Raw genomic sequence first — 17,223 nt, 5'->3', positions numbered from 1 at the left:
ATTCGATGTGCGGTGACGGAAGTGCGACCCAAAAGCTTGGAATTTACTTCAAATGAAGCACTGTGTTTTTGAAGGATACCCAAAAGTTCTTGCTTTTGCGCTGACGTGAGATCGGGATTTATTGTGGCTGTTAAAGCAGCCGTCGTAGCATCGTCATCAGTACTCGTAGAGAAACATGATGCGTCTGCGTGAAGGGACACCAGAGAAAGTGGTTCGGTATCTGTGAAGCAATTCACACTGGTGCCCTGGGGCAGTGCAACAGGCAAAGAAGTAAAGTTAACTGTCGTAACTAATGCTCTGCCATTATGAAAGCACACCAGGCTAGGAGCGATGGTAAGTCCACCAAAGATGTAGTGCCCACACGGTGCTAGGAACACATCACCAGTGCTGATCTTATCTGATGTCAGGGTCAGAATATGCTCACTGCCTGGAGGAATAAAACAGTCATCAGCGGTGACGAAGCGCTGTATATGAACATCTTTATCAGACGAAAGCGTAGTATCTGACATACCAATGACCCTCTGACGGCAAGATATTACGGCTGAAGCTGGAGACAGAAAGTCCTCCCCTAAAATGAGCGCATTAGTACACGATGACAGAACGAGGAACTGTTGGGGAATTGGAGCCGGCACGCTTGCCGACATGAAGCTCAAAACACTTCTGCTCTTGCAGGTTTTTGCGGTCTTTTGGACGGAAACTGCGCATCAGCCGTTCGGCGGGCATGCGGTACACGTGTGTTCTGCCATCCCATCTGCGGATACATCACGCAAAGCGTCATTGCACTGGAGTTAATGCACTGGAGTTAATGGGAAGCGTTTTCGCTTTATTGTGAACCGAGTGCTATATGTTGCTCTTCTTCTACTACTTTCTGGAGACATTGAGCTCAATCCTGGGCCTTTCGATAAAGGTGAAATGGATTATTTGAAGAAGTTGCAGGATACTATTATGAGTAAGTTAGAGAATATTGATACTAGGATAACTAACAGTGATACTAACATAGCTGAAATAAAGAGCAAGCTAGAGATGACCGAGGGCCATATAGAAAGCGTCATGAAATTGGTACATGAGCAAGCCACTGTAATAAAGAATCTAACTCATCAGATGCGAATTCTTCAAAAGAAAAATATCGACCTCGAAAACAGAAGCCGTAGAATGAACCTTGTGTTTTACGGGATAGACGATAATGACCAGCATGAAACTTGGGAACAGTCTGAGGCCCTCGTTAAGGGCATCTGCACTGCCCAACTCGGATACGAACTGACATCAGTTCAAAGGGCACATCGCGTAGGTCGTTTTAATGAACGGAAAAAAAGGCCAATTATTGTGAACTTTTCATCTGATAAGGAAAAAGAGGTCGTCCTTAAAAAAGCCAAGAATTTGAAAGGTACACAGTACAGCATTGAGCAGGACTATTCATTCGAAACGCGCACTGTACGAAAGAAGCTTTGGGAATATGGTAAAGCGAAAAGGGCGGATAAGAAAAACCTGGTTAAGCTAAAAGCCGATAAACTGATTATAAACGGCAGAGCATTTACGTGGGATGATGAAAAGGAAGAAGTCGTTGCCTTGTCTAAACGATGACAGGAAAATTGTACCATCTGCGTTCATCGTGATTTAATTATTGCAGTAGTGAATTGCCGAAGTGTAATAAACAAAATAGATGAATTCGCTGGCTTGCTTGATACCGTGAAGGCCGATGTCGTGTTCGGTACAGAATCTTGGCTCAACCCATCCATCTCTGATCATGAAGTGTTTCCTAACAATTATACTGCCTACCGTAAAGATAGGCCGAATCATGGGGGTGGTGTTTTCTTGTTAGTTCACTCGTCCCTTTCATCCGCTAATCTTGATATCGGTAATGACGCTGTCGAATCTGTCTGGAGTACTGTTACAGTCAGTAACAATTTTTCTTTTGTAGCTGGGACGTTTTATCGACCGCCCGCCGCGAACTCCAGTATTTTGCAATTATTAGGTGACATCGTTTCACAGGCGTCTGACCGTACGATATTATTAGCGGGTGATTTTAATTTACCCGATCTAAAATGGCGAAGTCACTCATGCGAGGTGCTGCATGCCAGCCGTAATAACCTAGAAATGAAGAACATTGTTGACACTTTTGGGTTGATACAGTACGTTTTAGAACCCACAAGACTTAAGCATACCCTTGATCTTCTCTTTTGTAACTCCCCTAATTTAGTAAGTAACGTTGATATCATTCCAGGCATTAGTGACCATCAGGTTGTAGTAGCAGGCGTTAAAACAAAAATTCAAAAAATCACGAAGAGTATCAGAAGAAAGTTGTTCTTTTTTGACAAAGGCGACTATCCGTCAATTTCCGCAAGGCTTCTTGATTATTTGCCTGTATTTGAATGCTTGGTAGAGGAACACAGTGTAGAGTATTTGTGGAACACATTTAAAAATAAGATACTCGAACTCTCAGAGCAGTACATACCAAGTATGGATTCGGCTAAGCTTAAGAAACGTAAAAAACCGTGGGTGACTTACAGTATCCTGAAACTAATTAAGAAACGAAGACGGGTATTCAAAAAATACAAAAAAATGAAAGGTAAAGATCATTATAAGAAGCTACAGGAGCTAACACGTGAATATAAAGAAGAATCAGTAAATGCAAAGCACCATTTTTTTAAACGATTGAATGAAAATATGAGTACAAATCCTAAACCTTTCTGGCAATATCTAAAGGGATGTGGGTCTGATCCGGTTGGAATAAATGAACTTATTTTCGATGGACGCACTCTTTCCAATGATACGGATAAAGCCACGTGCCTAAATAATTACTTCCAATCCGTTTTTCTTCCTAAATCTGCATTGAGCTCACCCTTGCCAAGTAGCAGTGTTCCTCTCATGGAACCTCTTGTAATTAGTGTCAGCGGTATTGAGGCCTTGCTCAGGAATCTCGACGACAGTAAAGCTATCGGCCCTGACGGTGTCTCTCCAAGAGTTTTAAAACAGTGCGTTAACCCCATTTCGCTCTACCTTTACCTGATCTTTGAAAAATCACTAAGCACTGGCCAGTTGCCACAAGACTGGAAAGTGGCAAATGTAGTCCCGATCCACAAAGGAGGTCCTAAAAAAGATGTCACGAATTATAGACCTATTTCGCTTACCTCGATATCATGTAAAATCATTGAACATGTAATATATAAGGCTCTAATGAAGCATTTATTAGATTACGATTTGTTAACAGAGACTCAACACGGTTTTCGTAAGGGCTTTTCCTGTACGACCCAACTTCTCGAGTTCTACAACGATCTAGTATCCGAAATTGATCTAGGTGGGCAAACAGACTGCATCTTTTTAGATTTCAGTAAAGCTTTTGACACTGTTTCGCATCCTCTGCTCCTCGAAAAATTACGAATATTTAATATAGATGAGAGAATTTTTAATTGGATAGAGAATTACCTGTCACAACGCCGCCAATGTGTTGTCCTGAATGGTACTAAGTCGGAATTTCTAGAGGTCACTTCGGGCGTCCCCCAGGGATCTGTATTGGGGCCTCTGCTATTCATAATTTTTATAAATGACATTAACAAAGATGTAAGCTCAAGTATACGGCTCTTTGCTGATGATTGCGTAGTCTACAGAAAAATTCAGAAAGAACATGATGTCCTTGAATTGCAGGCTGATCTTGCACGTATTCATCAATGGTGCCTTAAGTGGCAAATGAAGTTAAACACAAATAAGTGCGTTCATGTGTGTTTTACAAAGAAGAAAAAAATATTTGATGCAAATTTTTGTCTAGGAGGAAATAAATTAGATAAAAAATACTCGTACAAATATTTGGGTGTATTGCTGTCGCATGATTGTTCCTGGAATGCACATGTGGATTATGTGGTTTCCAAAGCCGCGATAGCGTTGAATTATATTCAAAGGAATTTGAGATGTGCAGATCCTAACCTTAGAAGCACGGCCTACCTCACTTGCATTCGTCCAATCTTGGAGTATGCCTGTACTCTTTGGGACCCAACACAAACAGGTTTGATAAATAAATTAGAAAAAATACAAAACAGAGCAGCCAGGTTTGTTTTGGGTCGGTACGGACAAAAGCAGAGTTGTACCGAAATGAAAAAGGTGTTAAACTGGGAGTTACTGTCGTCCCGTCGCAAAAAATTGCGTTTGAAGCTTTTATACCAGATATTTCATAAAAAAACGGGACTAGACAGCGACACTTACTTAAAAAGACCAGATTACATATCTCAACGTACAGACCACATACACAAAATAAAGCCGTGCCGGGCCAGGACGAACCTGTATTCAAACTCGTTTTTTGTTAAAACTATTAATGAATGGAATTGTTTGACATCTAAGCAAGTGTGCAGTGTTAATGAAGATGTATTTTTTTCAACTTTGTAACCCCCCTGCTGTAACGCCTCTGGCAAAGCGGGGATATGTATGAATAAAGAATAAAGAAAAAAAATATGGTGAAGGATGCCCACAATAAAAACTCGTGGTGTGCAAACACCAGAAGGCTGAACAAAAACCGCATTAGCACAGTGAAGGGGAGGGCCATCATACGGTGTCTTCACTTTGCGTAAACGGGAACACAAGTCCACACTAGTAACTGAGAGCGATGCACCTGTGTCCACCAAGGCTTCAGTCCATATACCCTCAACACACACTGAAAGTACATTGGAAGGGCGTTCCGGAGGAGTTCGATGCAGTCCGCCAAATGCACCTTTCCCTCCTGAAGCTGCACTGTTTAGTTTTCCGGGCGGTGATCAGACGCCGTGGTAGCCGGACGAAGTGGTGACGAGGAACGGCGCATAGGTGACGGGTAACGACGGCGCGAGGAGCGGAAGGTACTGGCTGCGTCGAAGTGCTGTGGAGATGGTGAGTGGCGTTGATACAGTTGGTATGGTTGGCGATGTTGTGGAGCAGGGGCAAACTCATCCTTCTCGAAGTTACCATAGCCCTGCCTTTTGTCTTGTTGACGTCGACGACACAACCGTGAGATGTGGCCACGTATTCCGCAATAATAGCAAATCGGTCGAGTTGGACGCCAGACATTGAAAGAAGCAGGCGGTGCCCTTGGGGCGAGTGCATTCAGTGGGGGTTGCGTAGTTGACACATACTGCGATGATTGCTGAGAAGGTGACGCTGCAACCACCTGAGCGTATGTCGGCTTTGGAGGGGTCAGCGTGCTCGGGACTTGCTCACACGTCATGAATACGAGTTCCTCCCTGACGATGTTGCGGAGGCTTCCTGCAGAAGGCGTCAAGCGGAGCTCATAAGATGACGAGATGGCCTGGAGTTGCAGCTCTTCGCGGATCATGGACCGTATCAACGCACGGAGCTCATTGTCATGCGTTGGCCTGAGATCTCATGTGTCAGGTTGTAAACGTATCAGTTGAAAGTCATAGAGTCGCTGACACGTACTGATGATATCCGCGATCGTAGTGGGGTTCTTTGCCGCTAAAGCTTTAAATGTGACGGCGCCTATTCCCTTGAGCAGGTGGCGAACGCGGTCATGTCCCACCTTCGAGCTGTCGACGTGACGGCATAGGGCGAGGACATCTTCAATGTACAAAGTATAAGACTCACCGGAGTGCTGAACATGTTCAGCAAGCTTCCGTTTAGCTATGTCAGCACGGACAGAAGGGTTGGCAAATATCTGACGGAGCTCCTGCTCAAAGGTAGGCCAGTCCGGTAAATCCACTTGATGGTTGAGAAACCATGTCTCAGCAACCCCCGTCAGATAGAACGGTACGCGGGACAGCTTCACAGAATCATGTCAATAGTTTAGCGCACTAACACGGTCGTACTCATCCAACCAGTCTTCAACGTCTTCACCGCGAAGGCCGGCGAACATCAGGGGATCTTTTTGAGGGGCGGTGACAGTCCATGAAGGCATGCCCAGAGGTGTAGGCGGGGTGGATAGAGCCGTGTTGTGCTCGCCTTGAGACATGACCGTTGGCTGACTGCGCAGACGGCGACCCGACCGGAGCTCAAGGGATGGTTAGTAGTCGAAAATAACAAAAACGCGCTGCAAAGAGAGGACCAGGCGCCCAGAAAGCACTCTCCACCACTTGTAAGGCAACCTTTTTTGCTGCAAGACACTTCTTTTATTTGCCGAGCCTCTGCCCCACAACACAGGTCAGACTAATGATCATGAGTATGTACATGTAAGATTACGCGCATGAATAATGCTCACAATATATATATATATAGGTTGAAAAGAGGTGTCTACATATGGACTCGTTTTTTTTCCGTGTTTTGACACAATAACAATGAGATCTAACAGAGAGTAATGCCAAAGAATGTATACGGGAAGTTATTAGAACCAATGAAATGTAAATAAGAAGAAAGAAAGCTGGGTGAAAATTTACCCAGCCGTGAGCAGGCTGGTTAATTTTTCACCCACCTTTCTTTCTACTTATTTACATTCAATTGGTTCTATTAACTTCCCCTATACATTCTTTGGCATTACACTCTGTTAAATCTCATTAATATATATTGTTAAGCGGTTTATTGACGGACACTCAGCGATGATTCACGACAGCGACAGTCAATGCGGGGATCGACTCTCTGCACGAGCTGCTCTTCTTCTTAAGAAAAAGGGCGACCCACTAGAAGGCGCTGAAGAGGATGACCCACTGTTCAAAGGCTTTACCACAACTACCCCGGGTACGAAAAGGGAGCCGCGTGGCGACCTAACAGCTGGTTACAATGAGCGGGTCATGTTAGGCCTTGAGGCGCTCCACGTTAACAATGTCGCGTCCTCGACGACGCATGTCCGAAGATTGTTAGATGGGTTCAATCAAGTTGTTGACTGGGGAAGTGCATTTGACGACACGGTAGGGGCCTTCGTATTTAGGCAATAGTTTTGAAGATAGGCCAGTTGCAGTAGTAGGGATCGAGAGCCAGACGAGCGCTCCAGGGAGGAATGTGGGTGCAGTAGTACTGGCGTCAGCGCGAATGCTTTTTTGCCGCTCTTGATCATGCCCAGTAAAGGTCTTTGCAAGCTCTCGACATTCTTCAGCAAGCTTGGCTGTAGCAGAAATAGGTGCCCACTCAGACGGATCTGGCCTGTACGGAAGTATCGTGTCGATGGTGTGTGACGGGTGCCTTCCATATAATAAAAAGAAAGGTGAAAAGCCAGTAGTGCTCTGAGGGGCGGTATTATATGCGTAGGTGACGAAGGGTAGAATGGAATCCCAATTTGTGTGATCGGCGGCGACGTATTTGGAGAGCATGTCGCCTAGCGTACGGTTGAAGCGTTCTGTGAAGCCATTCGTCTGCGGGTGGTAAGCAGCAGTTTTGCGGTGAACAACGTTGCACTCTTTGAGAATGGCTTGAACGACTTCAGACAGGAAGACACGGCCTCGGTCACTGAAAAGTTCCTGGGGTGGGCCGTGTCGTAGAATGAATTGTTGGAGCAGAAAGGAAGCCACATCGCTCGCTGTAGCCGCGGGAAGAGTGGCCGTTTCGGCGTATCGCGTGAGGTGGTCCACAGCAACAATGGCCCAGCGGTTACCAGCCGACGTTAGTGGAAGTGGCCCATACAAATTGATGCCAACGCGCCCAAATGGCCTGGCAGGGCAAGGTAGAGGTTGCAGACCTACCGGCGACAGGTGCGTTGAAGTTTTGCGGCGCTGACATTCTATGCAGGAGCGAACGAATTTCTGCACGTAGCGGTACATGCCGCGCCAAAAGTACCGTTGGCGAATGCGGTGGTAAGTCTTCGATACCCCGGAGTGCGCACACTGCGGATCAGAATGAAATAATTCGCATATGTCAGAGCGTAGACTGCGAGGTATGACTAGTAGCCACTGGCGGCCGTCACCGTTGTAATTGCGTCGATGGAGGAGGTCGTCGCGAACGGCGAAATGGTGGGCTTGATGACGCAACACGCGAGTGGATGGAGTGGATGGATCAGTCAGCAAGTCTATCAGTGAGGCAATCCATTTATCCTTGCGCTGTTCAGTAGCAATAGCATGAATGCTAGTCGAAGAAATGGCAAGGTGAGACACTGAGTTGTTGGCATTGTCGTCAGGCAAGGGAGAGCGCGACAGGGCGTCGGCGTCAGCATGTTGCCTTCCATTGCGGTGCAGCACGCGGATGTCATAGTCTTGCAGGCGAAGTGCCCACCGGGCGAGACGGCCTGAGGGATCTTTCAATGACGACAACCAGCATAGTGCGTGGTGGTTGGTGACGACATCAAATGGGCGACCATACAAATAAGGTCGGAACTTTGCAAGGGCCCAGACGATTGCCAAACATTCTTTCTCGGTGACTGTGTAATTATTCTCTGCTTTAGTAAGCGTACGGCTCGCGTACGCCACGACATATTCCGGGAACCCTGGTTTGCGCTGCGCAAGGACAGCGCCGAGGCCGACACCACTGGCATCCGTGTGTACCTCTGTAGGGGCCGTAGGGTCGTAGTGGCGGAGTATGGGAGGCGACGTCAACAAACGACGAAGTGTTCTGAAAGCGTCGTCGCACTGTGATGACCACGAATTGAAAGGCCCGTTACTTCCGAGAAGCTTCGTCAGCGGCGATATGATAGTCGCGAAGTTTCGAATGAAGCGCCGAAAGTAGGAACAAGGTCCTACGAAACTGCGCAGTTCCTTCACGGATGTCGGCTTGGGGAACTTGGTCACGGCCCGAAGCTAGGTTGGATCAGGGAGAATTCCGTCCTTGGACACGACGTAGCCGAGTATTGTCAGCTGCCGAGCTGCAAATTGGCACTTCTTTAGGTTCAGTTGCAGACTGGCGTTTCTCAGACGCGTTAAAACATGCCGAAGGCGTTGAAGGTGCGTCGAGAAGTCAGGAGCAAAAACGACGACGTCATCGAGGTAGCACAGGCACGTGTGCCATTTCAGGTCACGCAGAACTGTATCCATCATGTGCTCAAAGGTGGCGGGCGCATTGAACAGCCCAAACGGCATAACGTTAAACTCGTACAAGCCGTCGGGGGTGACAAAAGCGGTCTTTGGTCGAGCGTCCTCAGCCATAGGTACTTGCCAGTACCCTGAGCGCAAATCGAGGGATGAAAAGAATTCTGCTCCTTGCAGGCTGTCAATCGCGTCATCTACCCGCGGTAGTGGATACACGTCCTTACGAGTGATCTTGTTGAGGCGTCGGTAGTCCACACAGAACCGCACAGAACCGTCCTTCTTCATGACGAGAACGACAGGAGATGCCCAGGGGCTGCTAGAGGGGCGAATAACATCGCGGCGAAGCATGTCGTCGACTTGCTCGTTGATTACACGGCGTTCTGTGGGAGATACGCGATATGGACGTTGCCGCAGCGGTGGCTGTGCGCCTGTGTCGATGCGATGCGTAACGGTGGATGTGCGGCCGAGAGAAGGTTGAGCGACATCGAAAGCAGAGCGGAATTCTTCCAACAGGCCCAAAAGCTGGGAACGCTGGCCCTGCGTAAGGTCGTCGGGTATGCAGGGACCGAATATATCATCGGATGATGAAGCAGATGTCGAAACAGCACCAAGCGTACAGGAACTTGGGTAGTGCAGGTCATCGGGTTGATCCATAACTTGCGCGTCTTCGATGGGTTCCACGCTGCCGAGACATTCTCCTCGCACCAACGTAACGCTGTACGGAGATGAGTTCACAACAAAAATAGTGGTGCTGCAGTGAGTGAGTTGCACGGTCGCGAAAGGAACGAGCAAGCTTTTTCTTATGAAAACACGATGAGATGGCGAGAGGAGTGCAGCGGTGTCAGAAAGGCTTGCGCAGTAGAGCGACACCACAACGGACGAGTTTGCAGGCACTTGAGTGTCGTTTCTGACGAGTAACTTGCTTGCAGCGGGTGGACTGTCGGCCGGCGTCAAAGAAGAGAATGGCGCGAGTTCTATTTCTGCTGGTGCGCAATGAATGACGGCGTCGTGGCGGGAGAGAAAATCCCATCCTAGGATGACGTTGTGAGAGCATGAAGAAATTATGATAAATTCGACCGCATACATCACGTCCTGAATCATAAGGCGGGCTGTACACATCGCTGTAGGGTGAATGCTTTGGGCGCTGGCTGTACGGAGGGAGAGCCCGCAAAGCGGCGTGGTCACTTTGCGCAGTAATCGGCAAAGTTTTTCGTCCATCACGGATACGGCGGCTCCAGTATCTACAAGGGCAGATGCACGAACGCCATCCACAAGCACGTCTATCACGTTCGACGGGCTTTCCTGAGGGCTTCCGCAGTTCGACAGCGTCGCAGCCCTTGCCTCGTGGACTGCGACGACTAGTTTTCCTGGTCGCCCTCGAGTGGACGTGGCTGCATCGGTGACAGTGAGCGACGTCGTGGAGATGGTGAACGGCGGGTAGACGGAACGGGGCGGGACGACGGTGACATAGGCGGCGGTTGGTCTTAAGAGCGGCTTGATGGGCTGGGAAAGTTGGAGGCGACCTGCGGTTGCTGCACACGATTGCAATATCGTGCCACATGACCGACGCAACCGCAAGCAAAACAGATGGGGCGATTATCAGCAGTGCGCCATTGGTTTGCTGGTCGCATCCATGTCGCAGAACGCAATTGGCGAGCCGGTTGCTGATATGAGTGCATAGTAGGCGGCACTCGGGGCACGTGGGTGACGCCGGCGTATGTAGGCGAGACAGGTTCTCCAAAGGCCTGGGGCCTCGCGACGGTTTCGGTGTAATTTAGCGGAACAGTGACAGAAATCGGTGGGGGCGGCCTGGCAACAACTTGGGCGTAGCTGAGTGGCACAGATGCAGGAGGTGGCTGGTGGTATTCAGGGACGACCTCCGCGATTTCCTGCTGAATGGCTCGGCGGAGCGGAGGTAGAAGTGTACTTGATGGCTGTTGAGCTTGTTGTGGGGAAGCAAAAGCCAGTAGAGAGACCTGGCGGGCAACTTCCTCACGCACGAACGACTTGATTTCGGCGAGCAAGGTTGCGTGGTCTGGAACTGCTGACAAGGCCAAGAGATCAGCATCACGTGGTGGCGGACGACGGGTCATCAAGCGCTGCCGCCGCAGCTCATCGTAACTTTGGCATAACATGATGACTTCTGCCACAGTGCGGGGGTTCTTCGCCAGGAGCATGGTGAAGGCATCGTCGGCGATGCCTTTTAGAACATGCGTGATTTTGTCAGCCTCTGACATGTTCAGGTCGACTTTCTTGCACAAGTCAAGGATGTCCTCGATATAACTTGTGGAGGACTCACCGGTCTGCTGGGCTCGTTCACGTAAACGCTGTTCAGCTTGCAGCTTACGAACAGCAGGGCGGCCGAACACGTCGACGACAGCGGTTTTAAAAGCGGACCAAGTCGGGAACTCAGATACGTGGTTATTGTACCACATTCCGGCCACACCCGCAAGGTAGAAGAACAGGTTACCGAGTTTAGCTGCCTCATCCCAATGATTGGGGACGCTCACACGTTCGTACATGGCAAGCCAGTCCTCGACGTCGGTGCCATCCGCGCCGGTGAAGACAGGAGGGTCGCGGATGCGGGGGACACCGGGACATGGCGGCGACGTAGGAGGAAGCGTTTGCTGGGCGGTGTCTTGGTACATGGTTGGAGGCACGGTACGGGATCGAAGCTCCAAGGGCATCGAATGCTGACCGAAGGTGTTTGAAGGGCACAGCACTCTCAGCACTCTCCACCAAATTGTTAAGCGGTTTATTGACGGACACTCAGCGATGATTCACGACAGCGACAGTCAATGCGGGGATCGACTCTCTGCACGAGCTGCTCTTCTTCTTAAGAAAAAGGGCGACCCAGTAGAAGGCGCTGAAGAGGATGACCCACTGTTCAAAGGCTTTACCACAATATATATATATATATATATAGTGAGAGAGAGGGATAAAGCTTTATAGATAGATATAAGAGTACAGGAGGATAGGAATGCGCATCCTGTTGTCTGCCTTCTTTCAGCTATGTGGGTTGCACCCTTAACATTTCTTCGGACAAGTTTTGCTTCAGTTTCTACTGAACACGTTTGCAACACTGAATACTTACACATGTTGCATAAGATTTCATAATCCCTGTGCTTTGTCTGTTCTGGATGTTTTAGCATTAGTTCAGGAATAATCTCTTTTGTGGCTACGCTATGTCTGCAATATGTGGTCTGTTTACATGTTAGCACTCTTTTCACGTTGTATATTCACATCATTTGTACTATTTCTACGAATACTTCACATTTCAATTTCAACCTATTTCTTTCATAAACTTTCACAGAAGGCAGATTGGTAAGCCTGCTGTGCACGATGGGTGACAAGCTCGGCGCGCCACACATGCTCCCTGAAGATGGTCCGTGCGATTACCTGTTCTACGATTCACTTTTCAAGAAAGGCTTCGTGCTCAACGGCACATTGGATTCTTCTATGGGCTTATTTATAAACCATCACTGGTGGGTTAAGAAGGCTGTTACCGGCACCGGTTTGGCATACAAGTGAGCATAGTTTTTCTCTTCTTTCTGCACTCGTTCAGTTCAGTAACATGCCAAATGTGCTAAACACGCTTTATATCTTCCAACCTTTGTTGAACCGAAAAGCAAATGGACGCAAACTTCATTGTTTGCCACCGTCTAAAGAGGTCAACAATCTTGATTGATTGATTTGTGGGGTTTAACGTCCCAAAACCACCATATTATTATAAGAGACGCCGTAGTGGAGGGCTCCGGAAATTTCGACCACCTGGGGTTCTTTAACGTCCACCCAAATTTGAGCACACGGGCCTACAACATTTCCGCCTCCATCGGAAATGCAGCTGCCGCAGCCGGGATTCAATCCCGCGACCTGCGGGTTAGCAGCCGAGTACCTTAGCCACTAGACCACCGCGTCGGGGTGAGATCAACAATCTTTGAGTTCAAAAAACGTAAAGGCAAGGTTGCTTTTGTAGGGAAGCTGGTCTCGGGCTCAGTGTGATGAAACATCAATGTTCACGCCACAGTTTATGCTCCAATAAGCAATAAGGAACATCTGTACACATGGCAGCTGCGTCAAGTCACGGGTGAAGTGCTAGCCACACAACAAATCGGAGAAGAAGAGCTTTTGTGCGAATGAGGTCTAAAGTCTTCCCGCTAAATCCGGTCCTGCTATAAGGAGCCTAGAGCTATCAAGATAGAAATAAAAACAAACAGAGATAAAAAAGAAAGAGGGATGCCAAACTTAGTCATGCATAGTCAAGATGCGAATGGGGGGAAATAAAGTAGGAGGAAAAAAGCCTAGTGCCATCAGGATTAGCCAGGTACCACGAGCTCTGCTGAAACCCAGCATTGCACGAATTATTTAGAGTGACGCTAAGCTTTATATCAACAAATAGATAGATAGATAGATAGATAGATAGATAGATAGATAGATAGATAGATAGAAGGATAGGTAGATAGATAGATAGATAGATAGATAGATAGATAGATAGATAGATAGATAGATAGATAGATTATCAGAAAGACTGGGTGGCTCAGTTCCAGATGATATCATTGCTAATGCTGAATGGTGCATTATGGTGTAAATGGAGGTGACCAGATTGCTCACTGTACTTTCACAAAATTTATAGAAAAATACAACCAAGTTTTTTTCTAGGGGTGTTTTAAACTCTAGAAAGGAACTCTGATTTCACGCAGGTACACAAAGGAGCTGTTCAACTGGCTTGATGAGGATTCGACCGCACTACCTTACTTGCTGAATATTTTTTTGAAATTTAGGATTCGCAACTATGGCTGCCTGGACACTGCCTCGAATGGTTACGATGGATTGGTCATGAAACAAATGCTGTTGATTCTAAAGGTGAGAACACTGCGACAGAAACTTTGTTATTCATTTACACACTTGAACTGTATACGACAGTTTATATAGAAAAAATATACTTATTACGAGGGCGCATGCTTGCCCAAAACTTCTTATTTGTCTGCGTTGTGATAGGAGACTGATCTTCATTAAGACTGAATTTACCAGATGTTAATGCGCTTCTTTATTTTCGTGCTCTGAGCCGAGCCAGAGGAAGAGAAGAAAGAGGCAAAAAGAAAAAGATATATTAAAAGTGAGGAATATGGAAAATTTATTCTGACTCATGCAGCTCCCCGCTCCTTATTGGCTCGTGCTTCAAGGTGAGGGGACGAAGCTTTACAACATGTGGTGAGTGCTGTAAAAAGCTTACCAGTATGTAATTTCAGTACGGTGCCGAAAATCGGTAAAGAACTGGTTTGTTCTGTGAAGAGCTGTAAGTTAAAATTTCGGACCAGTGGCTTAACTATAGTGCTGAGGAGAATTGAGATCCTTTACCACTTAGTGCTTGCCTTTATACAGGGAGTCACCTCTTAGTCGCCCGACGAGTGTGCAGGAATACTCGAAAGATGCCTCCTTGCTGCGATTGCGAGCGCAGATCTTGCCGATAATCATAGGTAAAAATGTGCAGCGAACTATATCATAAGAAAATAAAAAATAAAAGACAGATGGTGATAAGAAAAAGCTTTGTAGCTCTACAAAGACGCATCCGGAGTTCATTGTCACGTCTCAATCGTTCGGCTCTTCTTTTATGTTTTTCTAAACTAGAAAAGTTAGGAGATCGAGCTTACAAAGAAGTTGTAAGTTATTGAAAAAAGTCAACAGGCTAGAACTTGAGTACTGCACACTATGAGGTTGGTGGCGTCATCAAGTAAGTGCGATAGGCCGTGGAGAATAGGGCTGTGCAAGTGCGTTGCGAAACTTCTCGGCGTTGGCCTCGAAGTCTTCGGGGCGGGAACGAATTCTTCTGAATCGATGGGTGACGTGGGTGGCAACTGCCGAAGTAAACGTAATGCTGCCCATTTGTAGGGATTTAAATGCGAATGCATTTCTCAATCGGGCTATGTCAGGCATGCAGCAGCGGCAGCCGCGTGCCGGCAGGTATTATTATTTCCTCTCACTCCCTTCCTATGCCAGCAGGTGCGAGCACTTATCCTCACACCTAGCAAGCGAAGCATGTGGTGCATGAGACTACACGAGAGGAGAGGTGCAGTGCTTCGCCACTCTTTTCTCGCCGTTCGCTTTTTATTCTCCCTGCTCCAACTATCCCGTTCACTCGCTCCTCACTCTCGACCGTTCGCTGGCTCGGCGCCTCTCAAAAACATCCGAAAATGTGTGTTCAAGACGCCACTGTGAAACGCCAACGTAGATTTGAGAACGCTGGCGCCTGACTCTCCCGTCCACTCGGTTCTCACTCTCGACCAATCGCTGGCTGGGCCCCTCTCAATGCGGTGGCTGAATTGGGGGAAGGCGAATGTTTGACGGCAAGGTCACCTCTCTGGGCGCAAGAAATCTATTTCGGTTTCTCACGACTCACTTTGGTGAGGCAGGGGCATTTTGTAAACCTTTGTACTTATTGATACATCTTCAAGCTGTCATGAACATCAAGGAAATTCATTTCAGATGTTGTGTAGGCATAAGTGATTGTTATGTCTTAATGAACTTTGTTGAAATATTCTATAAATTTAATTAGGTCAAGTAGTATATTCCTCCAGATTATAAAAACATCATAGGTGAAGCGTTTGCAAAAAAGAGGCTTAATTTTCTGGATTGCGAATACTCAATTTTGCATACCTAGGTGCAATTAGTGTCGCCATAGCAGCGCCACTTATTGGTAAATAGCATTAGTTATAAACCTTTCAAGTATAAAGTTGAAGAACGAGACTCATAACGGTGTCATTGAGTGTTGCACTAGGCGAGTCATCGAATTGTTGTGCACGAAATGACTCTACAAATAGTTTGATGCCATCACCTTGAGGACTATCGGCGTAAAGGGAAGTTACATCAATAGGTACAAAGAAAGCACCATCACATATTTTCGCATGTTTCATCGTCCATAGGAAGTGGCTGCTATTGCGTAGGTAAAAAGAGTTTGTAAGTGGTATCTTCATAACTGGGCAGTCTACGTAACTTGATAATGGTTTGGTGACGTAATTTTTCTGAAATTATTGGTCAGCCGGGGTTTATTTTGTTGTGTATTTCTCTAGGCATTGGGAAACCTTCTGGTGAGGCACCTGCTACAGTAAGTGCCTACAGTTTCGGATCTAACACTCCGATCTTAATAGAAGATCATTAGGTGCGGTGTTCATTGTTGCTTGTTGTTCTAGCGTTCGGCCTTTAAATAGTGGTTTGCGGAAATAGCTTTCAGGTAATTCGTGGATGCCCTTTAGGATATGTATGTTTTACTTATTAAAATGACACTCCCTTCCTCTCTATTCGCTGCATTTATAATGATATCTGTTAGATTACCGAGTGTTTTAGGTACATTATACTCTTTCCTTCATAGGTATTGAGCGACTGCTTGTCTCTGTGTGTTCTAATTTCAAAAGATGTCTGTCTCGACGGCTTCGATAAAAGTATCAAATGCTTGTCTCGCTGGCAGATCGGTATACTCTGTTGACCCAAATTCAGAGGCATTATAGTAGTGGTTTTTCAGTGGTTTTTGTGCAATAAGTATGACTGAAGGCGTAGACTGCGCGCAAAGTTATCAAGGTCTTGCAGTAAGGTAGATGGATGATATCAGCCAGTAGTGGGTAAAAAACGAGTCCCCGGAAGTTTAATTCTTATTCATAAATGGCCCGGTGCACGTTGAAGAGGTAATTCATGTTTTCTTTTTGTTTTTTTGTGATCTTTATTTCTCTCGTACAGTCTTTCAAGGTTTTATATATGGGTTCAGGTTGTGACCCAACACCTTGTTGAAGGCCCCCTGGAGTCCCTATGTGGTGCTCGGACAATCCGTTTCCCTTGTATTCATCCAATTTCAATAATTGTAGCTTAATTGTGGAGCTAACTCAGCCATTCGTGTGTGGCAAACAAAGTCCCGAAGCCACAAGGCGAGTGTGCATGCGCGCGTGTATGTAAGAAGTATGACGCACACTGTGATACTGTAGAAAGGGAGCACTGCCATTTTATCAACAAAAGAACTCTTCGAAATGCTTGAGCAATGGCGTGCATGTGTGTGACTATTTCATATTTGGCTTTGTTTTCGCACTCCTCTGTGATTTCCTGAAAAAAAGTAACCACCGAAAGTTCAGCTCAAAGATAATGCTTAATATTAGAAGTATTTTTTTCTTTTGCTTTGCCTCCAAGGTAAATTTATTATGCCGCTGATTAAAAAAATCAGAAAGATTGCAAATAAATTAAAGTGATATATATTGCGTAGGCATTACAAAAAACAAAGCTTTATTCACACGCTACTTCTGCTACTATACAGGCTGTGAGGTTTAAAAAATCTTGATCGGAGTTTCGGTGTTGCCTCGAACCTTAGGTTGGAAATGAATGCAAA

The 17,223-nt window shown here is 46.7% G+C and overlaps 1 protein-coding gene across 1 annotated transcript in view; it reads left to right on the top strand.

Moving 5' to 3' along the window:
* LOC142786329 (uncharacterized) overlaps positions 1 to 13,721 on the top strand; it is a gene marked incomplete at its 3' end in the record, with an annotated part of 185,926 nt that extends 172,205 nt beyond the window's left edge. The window contains exons 6-7 of the mRNA XM_075883963.1: positions 12,172 to 12,385; positions 13,559 to 13,721. Coding sequence (XP_075740078.1) covers positions 12,172 to 12,385; positions 13,559 to 13,721 — 377 coding nt within the window. The remainder of the gene's footprint in view (positions 1 to 12,171; positions 12,386 to 13,558) is intronic.
* Between the last annotated feature and the right edge of the window lie 3,502 nt (positions 13,722 to 17,223).

Source organism: Rhipicephalus microplus, unplaced genomic scaffold (assembly GCF_043290135.1).
Source record: "Rhipicephalus microplus isolate Deutch F79 unplaced genomic scaffold, USDA_Rmic scaffold_22, whole genome shotgun sequence".
NCBI lineage: Eukaryota > Metazoa > Arthropoda > Arachnida > Ixodida > Ixodidae > Rhipicephalus > Rhipicephalus microplus.
This window is presented reverse-complemented; position numbering and strand designations above follow the sequence as displayed.